Raw genomic sequence first — 10,323 nt, 5'->3', positions numbered from 1 at the left:
AAAATCTCTCTCTCTCTCTCTCTCTCTCTCTCTCTCTTCCAAACATACATTAGCTAACATTTAAAAAATAAACATTTTTATACTAACAATCAAATTTTTTTATCTAAAAATATCTTCTAAAAGTACTCACATAATTATTTCCGTATGTTTGACTTTATGTACATGGATATATTCGGGATAGTAAATAAATATAATGCTTCAAAAATTTTAATTATTTAATTCGGATTTTCTAAGATAAAAATAATAAAAATGTGTAAATATTGAAAATAATGAACCTCCAATGACTTTGATATATACGTCAAAGTGTTGAATCGCACATTAAGGAAGTAAAAAAGCCTCCCTTGAAAAAATCGATGTTTTTTTTTAGAGTGAATATCGTCTAAACTGCGAAGTATATACAGAGAGTCCTCAAAAAGTTCAGAAATATTAAATATTTAAAAACGATTAACTATAGCGAAAAATACATAAGAAACCCTACTAACAATTTTTCAACATATTGGGTTGTCCAGAAAGTTTGTGCCGATTTTAAAGGAAAATTGAAACGTAGAAGATTTAAATTTTTAATTTCATTTATTAAATTTAAATCTTTTGCGGCACGAACTTTCCGGACAATCCAATATTAATTTTAATATGATGCTTTTTAATGTGATGCTTGATTGTAGCATAAAATTATTGAAATTGCTTCTCAATTTAATTCGTGATTACTAGAGTAGTTTTTAATTACGTTTATAGTTCGGAAAAACAATTCGGCGCACAGTTCGAAAAGACTATAATATGGTATATATGCAATTACACACATAGTATACATTAATAATTTAAATTTAAATTATTTAAAGCAATGAAAGTCTAACTTCGATCATAATAGGGATTTTGAATTTCTAATATTGATTGTGTTCTCACATATGCAGTCTAAAATAAAGATTCTTATGTTGTTTAAAGTGTAGGGTTAAATAAAACGTATTTAACGGTGATAAGAGTTTGACTCTGGAAGTTTCCAATATGTAAATCAAATCAAATTAAATATTTTTAATGGAGCCATTTTTTATTGTACATTCTTGTAGCTTATTCCCAAGACTTTCCAAAACACTATAATAAAGTGTTTCTTTAATTCTTCTTTAATATTTCTATTAATGTTTTTATAGCATTTTTAGATAATTCATGGCCAGAGATGAATCAAAAACGACAAAATCTTCCAAAAACATTAGATGATGTAAATAAAGTACCTTGTGGATGCATACCGGATTGCCTTCTATATTATTATCCCATTGAAAGCTCCTTCGGTATTCTCGATAATACTGTTTATTATAACGGTTCCAATTTCTCAAAAAGACCTAGGTAAAAAAATAATTTAATTGTATATATAAAGCATTAAATTATATATCTTCTTTCAGATATGCTTTTTACTAATTTTAAAACAATATTTCAACAACATTAATTTTAACTCCATTATTAGTTCCTTGCAGTTCCTTAAATTAACGTTTAAGAAAAAGTAAATAACAGTTAAGAGTAAAAATAATAATTTGATTCAAGTATGAATAGAACTGCATTTCTAATTGTAATTTATTTCTTATAATTTTCGTTATGCCTTTTTCACTTATCATTGGTTTGTTATCTTTCCTCTATTTTTACAAGTTTTTTTCAACTACGCGATGGATCAATTTCAGATTTTATTATACTTATTTTACTTCTTTTAAATAATATGTAAAATAAGAATTATTTTTGGATAAACTGCATATTATCGATAATCTTACTGATTTCGTGATAGATACAGTCGACTTGTAAACATTGCTTTGCTTTTTTTTTTTCAAAGTGAAATAAAGAAAAATCTCATATATAAATATAGAATAGTCTATATGTGTCCAATACATTTGAATGTAATCTTGAAACCTTTTATTAGAGTGATTGGGTATATCTACACAAACTTGCAAATTGCCGCATAAACATATTCATAAAGAAAGTTATCCAATCACATTTTACGTGCGACTTTGTAAGAGAAATGTGATTGAATAAATTTCTTTATACATATATTATTTATGCGACTATGCAAGTTTGGATATACCCTTCCTCGAAAAATAAATGAATGATGGAATATAAAAATTTAATATTAGAAGTGATATAAAATAACGACACAATTGAACAACACATTTTATTTGTGTACAATTATATACGACTAATTAAATTAAATTAAAGAATATGAAATCGTACATTGTATCATACAGTGAAATCTAGAATGTTAGAGATTGATTATGCCCTTATAGTAGTATATAAGTTTAGATAGTTATATATTAGATATTTAGATAGTTATATATTAAAAGCTGCGATCCATTATTCGCTGCGAATATTGAAAATCTGTAATATATAATGTAAATTATAGATTTTAAGTATTAAAAATCAATAGTTTACATTACATATACTCGTAGTGAACAACACAGCCAAAATATATTCTCTCTATATGTTTTACATAATGATATTATAATTAATGATATTAAGGAATTTTTGCAATATCATTTATTCAGATACGATAAACGTTACGGTAAACGTTATCTTCTTCTTAACAACTAATTAAGAAAGAGATAACGTGACTTTCATCATATCTATATCTATGTTATTGCAAAAACTCCTTATTATAATTTTACAGTAACACTACCAGCATAAGCAATCATAGTGTAATACATATATTTTTCAACGATTTGGTTGCTTTCCAATATCGACGATCAGTCAATTATAGTTGGCGCAATATTTTTGGTAAGATAAAGTTTTTACATATTATAAAATCGATGTCGATGAGAATTTAGAATATCTCACCACGAATTTTGATGAAATATACTCACACATATGCGTTTTAATACAAAATGAAAGAATGACAGAAAAAAAGCGAATTCTAGCGAAGCGACTAATAAAGGGATCCTAAAATTGCTCTACTTTACCATCAATTCCATTTAACGATAATTTTCCGAATTGGATTTATGGATAGCAAAATTATATTCATAGAATTAAAGTACACATAAAAAATACCCACAACATTAAATTCTACGAGAAAATCGAAAAAAAAAATAAAATAAAAACTTCACTTACATTTAGCTCGTATAGCTGTCATCATAAGTGATATTACGTCATTTTGTCCGTGCTATATAGAAGTGCTATATAGAACTTTTATATTAAGAAAATGTCTATGTCAGGTGACAGTTCAACGAACTGAAAAGTGCAAGTTTTTAACTTTTTTTTCATTTTTAGTACAAAGTCAAATACCTCTTAATTTTGCGTCTATTTCAATCTTAAAACAGGATTTTTTATTGCAGTCAAGTCAAAGATATTCATGCGCCTATAATGTTGATAATTCTGTCATTTCAGCATCTCTTATCACTTCACAAAGCAGAAGCAAAGCGCACTCATTTTCTATTAGATTCTTTCATTTTCACTCAAATCATGTTAAATAATCCTCCCATGAAAATTCGCGGTAAGATTATATATACAAATAACATTTATTAATATTTGCAGCATCATTTGGCGGTTTACTTGGACTATTTGCTGGTTTCAGTCTCATGTCTATCTTTGAGTTTCTGTATTTCTTCATAATACGTGTTATAACTGATGCTTGTATCAATTCCATGAAACATAGCAATATATAATAACTATAAATATATTTAGGAATATTTAAGATTGAAAAATTAAAGTGTAAAATATATAATTTATTTTTTTTATGTCATGAAAATAAATTTTAAGATACCAATCTATATATAAATGTATAGTCAATAATTTGATAATTACATTAAGCTCAAAGTAGTCTATTATTTCTTTTATAAATGTAATTAAAATAATGTAATTAAAGTATCATTTTATAAAGATCGTTATATGAAAAACACAAACAATTAAGAAATAAAGGCTAAGCGGTCTAAACTTTATATATCTCGATTCCAATCCTGTAAATTAAACTATTTTTTGTATCTTTCATAAAATTCTGCAGAGAACATTCAAATAAATATATAAAAAAAAAATTTGAGACTTAGAATGATATTCGTTCATCCGTTTTTGTCGTACAACAAAGACTGCAGAACAGAGAAATTCTCGAATCTCTCCATTTTACAGCCGTGGTAATCAACGGACTTAAAAAAATATGTCATTCGATAAAACGCATAAATATCCTATCTTAGCGTATTTTTAGATTACAGTCCGATTCACACTCCTCCCTTCACAAGAGAGAGTTACAATTTCTTTCGTTCACTTATCTCTTTCTTTTAACTTCTTAGTCTTCCCGACAAACTTATCTTTTAGTCTTTGTCTATAGCAAATCCAAAACACCTTTCATAATTTTACTTATAACGTATTATATCTTAAATGTTCAAACAATAATAAGAGCAATTCTATGCGACTTCTCTATTGGAAATATTGTGGAATGTCAGTGACAATAAAGCGGAGGTAGAAAAACTTTGTTAAATCTCATGTTTTAGTAGAAACTTGCTTTCGCCCATCCTAAGAATTTTGAATTAGGTTTGACTGTGTGCGTAGGGACAGTACAGGGCACGATATTCATGGCGTACTTATATACTGGTTTGAAATCCTATCAAGTACTCAATCTTCGAGATTATATTTCTTCTTGACCCATCGAAATTCTTACAATTTCTCTTTCTTTCTCTTCTTAATTACTCCCTATCAATTTTTAGAATATATCGACACCTGTCTCTCATGCATACTGTCGTCTGTTTGGCTTTGCCGAATTGAATTCTTCATTCTTACAATTGATTTAAATGATCTCATCATTTCATTTTATCCAAATTAGCTTTATTTACAAATAGCACGTAATAAAAATTAACATATCGTTTTTAGCTTCTGATGTCATGATTCAATATGAGCTCAGAAGTCTTAACTCTTAAAACTAATTTTTGTCACAATCAATATATATATAAATTATTTATTTGAATATACTATCTACCTTTATAAGTCATAATATTTATAATATATTTATAATATACGATTACTTTCTAGTTAATCTGCAGAGATAACTTGCTTTAATTGGAAATCTGATTCCAAACGATCCGGTCGTATTTCTGTTAATTGTGCAATCTGATTCCCATCTATTATTCCTTTTTTTTCTCGCATAGATTTCATTATTTTTCTGATACAATCATAAAAACTTAACTGATTCCCATAAGTTTTGAAAATTCTACAAACTTCTTGTATAAACCATGACCCTGAAAAAAATGGAAAAATATATATATATACATATATATATGATTATATGTCATTAATATAATATTAAAGATCCTGAAGTGAAGATCAACGAACATCTAACAAAATCGCTATTTTATCGATTTTTTTTTTAAAGAGAAGAAAGACAAAAATTCTAAATCAGTTTTGAAATTGCAGAGGTTTCTTAGAATACTTAAATTCCAAAATTGAAGAACATTTAAGAATTGCTGAATCATCCTACTAAATGAAGAAAAAATATAGGAGATCTTTATAAAATATAGTTCAACTATTTACCTTGTTCTTTATGACGTATTGATAGAAAACCTTGTATTGTCGACATAAACATAAAAAAATTTGCAAATTGACGTATATCTTTTGTGGGTGCAAAAGAATCATATAAACCATCTGTTGTCAAGGAATTGTTTACAGTTCCTAAAAGGAAAATCTGCTATATAACTTCTTTAATAATAATATATTTTATAGTATGTGTATTGTAAAAAGAATGCACTTTTAATGTATAGAAGCATATCTGATAAATGTAAACTGTATAGTATGTTTAAGCAATTTTGTAACATATTGTGCATCTTTCAAAATTATAAAATAAACACAAAAAATCATTGAAATCTTTAAAATATTATATATATATATATATATATATATATATATATATTTTATATAATATATATATTTTTTGTGTAACTCGCTATATTAAATTTGTTCAAAATATTTTTATTATAACTTTAACTTTTGATAGCTTTCTTTTATTACCACATGTCTTTCCTTGACAAGCTTGAATAATAACAATTTTTATAACATCTTTCAATTCCATACAACAAAGAGCCCTTTCTATTGTTTCCAGAGAAACTTCTTTCTCATCTGATGTAATTATGCCTCCTATGATATAAATTCATCATTTACTGATCATTAATTAAATATAAATTTAATTAATAAAAATAAATAAATATTTTAAAACTCCTGTTCACTCACTATTATTTCAGCCTGTGATGTTAAAAATATACAATAAAAATTCTTGCAAACTATATTAATATATGGAAATATATTTCAATAAAAAACATAATCAATAAAATCAATTTATAACATATATTGAAAACTCTCCTTTTTCTTTATTAATTAATAAATAATCATCCCATTCAGCACATAATTTCGAGAGACGTTCGAAAGACATTCTGAAAACTTCCTTATGTACTAAAAACATTCTTCCCTTATGTACTAAAAATATTCTAAGACGTCTCTTGAATAAAGTGTGGAACATAAGCCGTAACACAGGCTTTTGCTTAATGTTGCAGAATGCATAAGGTATAAGAAAATCAATCAGAGTTCTTCATTTTATATTCACAGTCACATAACAAATTTTCAAATTAATAATATACAGAAATAAATATAATTTAATTTCTCTCCAAAACAAATAAATGGTTTTCAATATATATTATATAATTTTATAAATCTATTCTATCACAATTGCAAATGTTATTTAATCAAAAGTATTTCTATTTAAAGGTAATCTGCAAGAATTTTTATTGTTATTATTTTTTTTCTTTTGTCACTTCTGATGTCTTCATAATTTAAGATAATAATAATGAGCAAAAGATACAGCATAATATAATTTTATCACGATTATTCTATTGAGAATTTTCATAATAATTATATAATATTTTAAAACAGAAAAAAGTTCAAATATTTCAAAAAAATTCCTATTGTTATATATATTATTCACCTTTGTATCCATGACTTAGAATACAGAGGAATAAACAATCATATTTAATACCATAGTTTTTCGAAATATTTTTTATTTTTTCTAACATTTCATTTTTCTTTAGATTTTGAAGTATCTCGACTTTGAACCCAAAGGTTTGAAATGTTTCAGATAGATTAATAGAATCTGCACTTGTTCCAAATCGTGTTTCATACTAAAAAAAACAAAAATATAGAATTTAGAATATAGAATTAAATTATAATATATATATAAATATATATATAAATTAAATATAGAATTTAGAATATATATATTTTCATCTAATTAAAATAATAACCTCCTTCATAAAATACATCTGATTTATGATAATACATAATCCACTGTTAATTAACTGTATATTTTTTCTATAATGCCTTTTGATAAGAGACGATTCTTCTGAAGAAGTTGATTGTAAGTAATTTTCATCCTTTGTTCCAAAAGTTTGACAATTATCAACAACCCGTAGACCATTCTCAAATTTCTCCAATTCCATACAAATTATTTTTATATGCCCATCTTCAAACTTTTTCAAATGTTTTAATAATTTTTTCATATTATGCATTTTATCTAAAATAGAATAATATAAAATCTTATTTAATTAAAAAACATTTTAAGTTTATTAGATATACAATATATAAAAAAAAACAACATAATATGTATCTACATATGTGTATATGTATTAAGTGACTAAAAAAATTCTGTCATTTGCTTGAACTCCGATAAGATTACTGATTTATAATATATATTGATAAAATGTGCGACACATTAATATATCTTTATATACTACTATATCAATATCGCACTCACACATACATACAAATTTTTTAACTAATTGATCTTTCATATTAAGTATCTAAATCTAATTCTAAGTAATCAAGGTTGATTATTCAGGTAATCTCTAGTCCAAATCAAGATTGTTTTATACATATGAAATATAAAACTTGTATATAAAGCAAACATTATTATGAGTCGATGTTAAAAGTCAGTAATAAAACTAATTTTCCAATCTTTTTTCGTTTTTGGCACAAAGTCGACCGACTATATTATTGTTTATACTTTAATTATGTAGAGAAGGATTTTTTAATCTGTAAAGTTAGAAAAAGATTTGTTTGGAAAAATTGATAAAACAGATTCATTTTAGAATCCTTTACTTAGGCATGAAAGATTCTATAGATTGGCGTACAATGTTTATAACATTGAAAACAAGATGCATTGTAAAGTCTACTTATATACAAAAAATTGGAAAGGAATTGCTATAACATTATGAAAAGTAAACTGCAAAAATGAGTACTCCAATCTCAGTTATTCGTATTTGCAAACTATACAAGTTTAAAGTTAAAACAAAAATTATATCTTTTTGAAAGAAACTTAACATATCTTTTGAATCTTCATTCCAAGTTTAATCTTCATCCTCATACAAGCATGAATATCTAATGATCTTAACTTATATCAATTCAAATCATTTAATATTTATACCAACAAGTAATTTTCTATTATCTAAATTTTGATGATGCTGATGATGCATAAAGAACAGTGTACTACACAAATGTTACAATATGCATTTTAAGATGATTAGTTAAATATATATATTATGAATACATTTGCATCGTCGAAATTATATAATATAATTAAATAAGTTAATTAATAAAGGTGCTAATTGATACAAGTAATAATCAGTACAAACTAAAATAATGAAACACTCATTCGAGGTTAATTTACAAAATGTTATTATGTCTATTTTCCAATTTTCTCTATATAAAATAAACTCTATATAAGTAAATTCTGCATGTTTTCAATGTCTAGATGAAATATCGAATTTTCTGCATCAAATATTTAATTTTTATAAATTTTGTATTTTTGCACTTTAAAAATAGAATTTTATTTAATTACTTGATCAATATATATATATATATATATATACTACATATACACACACACACACACACACACACACACACACACAAAAATATATTATATATTAATTTTATAAAATATATAGTTTTAAGTTGTAATATATTGCTTTACATATGTAAATGAAACATTTTCTTCAAAAAATATAAATTTTTTTTTTAATATTACTTTTCATTCATATAAATACTCTCTTTTCAAAGATTATATACTGAAATAAATACCTTTTGAAATTGTTATATATCCGATTTGTATCCAATAAAGCATGTGTAATTCAAGATAATCTACATTGTCTAACAATGGATCATAATTATGGATTTCAGATTTAACATAGTTCAATAATAATTTTTGTTCACTTTCATTTAAAGATTCACATAATTTATATAAACACTTTGCAATTACATTTATACTTTTTGAATATGATGTAAGCTTTGGAACATACTGTAAATCTAAAACACTGAATGATATTCCTAACTTCTTTAGTACTTGTCGATTATTCAAAATACATAATGCTTCTAAGACTTTTTCTTCCCAATTTTCTGGATTATTTTTTACATAGTCTACAATTACGTACGCATTTTCTGTCTTTAGTTTAAAAAGTTCAAAAATATTATTAAATTCATTTGCATAATCGAGTATCATGAATAATATAGAAATCTTTTCATCCATATCAAGGTCATCTTCTATCTGTTTCAAAATGTTTATGTTTATAACTGTTTTTGCTATATTATATGCAATCCCATCCATCAATAATGACATGGTTAATCGTATTGTCATTAACAGTATTCCCATTTACCTGAAATATGTTATCAATAATAACAAATTGTCTATCTCAATTAATATTAAAAAAAAACAGGTCGAATAAGCTTAAATTTATCAAAATTAAAGTAAGATCTATTGAATAATTACTTGTGATAACACATTAATCGGTAAGATATTAAAATATTAAATAAAAATGTTCACAAAAAATGAAAATTTTTACAAAAAAAAATTCTAACCGTTAATTTCACATGATGAAAACACAATGAAAACACTAATAAACAGAACCAAAGAGAAACCTGAGAGAGGACATGATGGCCCATAATCTGTAATCACAAAATGCCGCACACTACTGTCCTCTGAAGAAATGGATGTTAACTACACAATCACCTTTTTGCAGTGCTCCTAGATAGAAATAAATCGCTGAAATCATTGAAATCTTTATTAATTTAATAGATAGTTATTTTAGCGATTTCAACTATCTATTCGCATCAGGAGCACCGCAAAAAGGTAGATATTATTGTGTAATCCACTTTTTCAGAGGGCGACAGTGCACCATTTTGCGATTATAGGTTACAAGTTTTAGTAAGGCACTATGAGTATTCGCATCCGCCATTTCGAATTCTTTCCTCATTCTCTTGCTCCTTTTCTCAATCCCTTTCTCTCTCTCTCTCTCTCTCTCTCTCTCTCTCTCTCTCTCTCTCTCTCTCTCTCTC

The 10,323-nt window shown here is 25.4% G+C and overlaps 2 protein-coding genes across 2 annotated transcripts in view; one reads left to right on the top strand and one right to left on the bottom strand.

The window, feature by feature from the left end:
• Nucleotides 1-3,629, top strand: part of LOC105625686 (pickpocket protein 11-like) — a 10,761-nt gene extending 7,132 nt beyond the window's left edge. The window contains exons 3-5 of the mRNA XM_012207011.1: nt 1,143-1,335; nt 2,639-2,745; nt 3,499-3,629. Of these exons, the coding sequence (XP_012062401.1) occupies nt 1,143-1,335; nt 2,639-2,745; nt 3,499-3,629 (431 nt within the window). The remainder of the gene's footprint in view (nt 1-1,142; nt 1,336-2,638; nt 2,746-3,498) is intronic.
• Nucleotides 3,630-4,983: 1,354 nt separating this feature from the next.
• LOC105625685 (caspase-8) lies at nt 4,984-9,607 on the bottom strand. The gene is made up of 6 exons (XM_012207009.1): nt 9,073-9,607; nt 7,239-7,507; nt 6,923-7,115; nt 5,956-6,081; nt 5,482-5,619; nt 4,984-5,189 (listed from the first exon to the last, which is right to left on the bottom strand). Exons 1-6 carry the CDS (start codon nt 9,605-9,607, stop codon nt 4,984-4,986), a joined length of 1,467 nt encoding a protein of 488 aa, XP_012062399.1.
• Between the last annotated feature and the right edge of the window lie 716 nt (nt 9,608-10,323).

The sequence above is a fragment of the Atta cephalotes genome, assembly GCF_000143395.1.
Source record: "Atta cephalotes unplaced genomic scaffold scaffold00003, whole genome shotgun sequence".
NCBI lineage: Eukaryota > Metazoa > Arthropoda > Insecta > Hymenoptera > Formicidae > Atta > Atta cephalotes.
This window is presented reverse-complemented; position numbering and strand designations above follow the sequence as displayed.

What these genes read in the sequence shown, in the direction of transcription:
- LOC105625685 (XM_012207009.1), bottom strand. Translation starts at nt 9,607, where the DNA reads ATGTCATTATTGATGGATGGGATTGCATATAATATAGCAAAAACAGTT. An exon ending in TCTAAGTCATGGATACAAAG is followed by an intron (nt 6,082 to 6,922) that starts GTGAATAATATA and finishes TTTATATCATAG; the next exon opens with GAGGCATAATTACATCAGAT. An exon ending in AATACGTCATAAAGAACAAG is followed by an intron (nt 5,190 to 5,481) that starts GTAAATAGTTGA and finishes CATTTTTTTCAG; the next exon opens with GGTCATGGTTTATACAAGAA.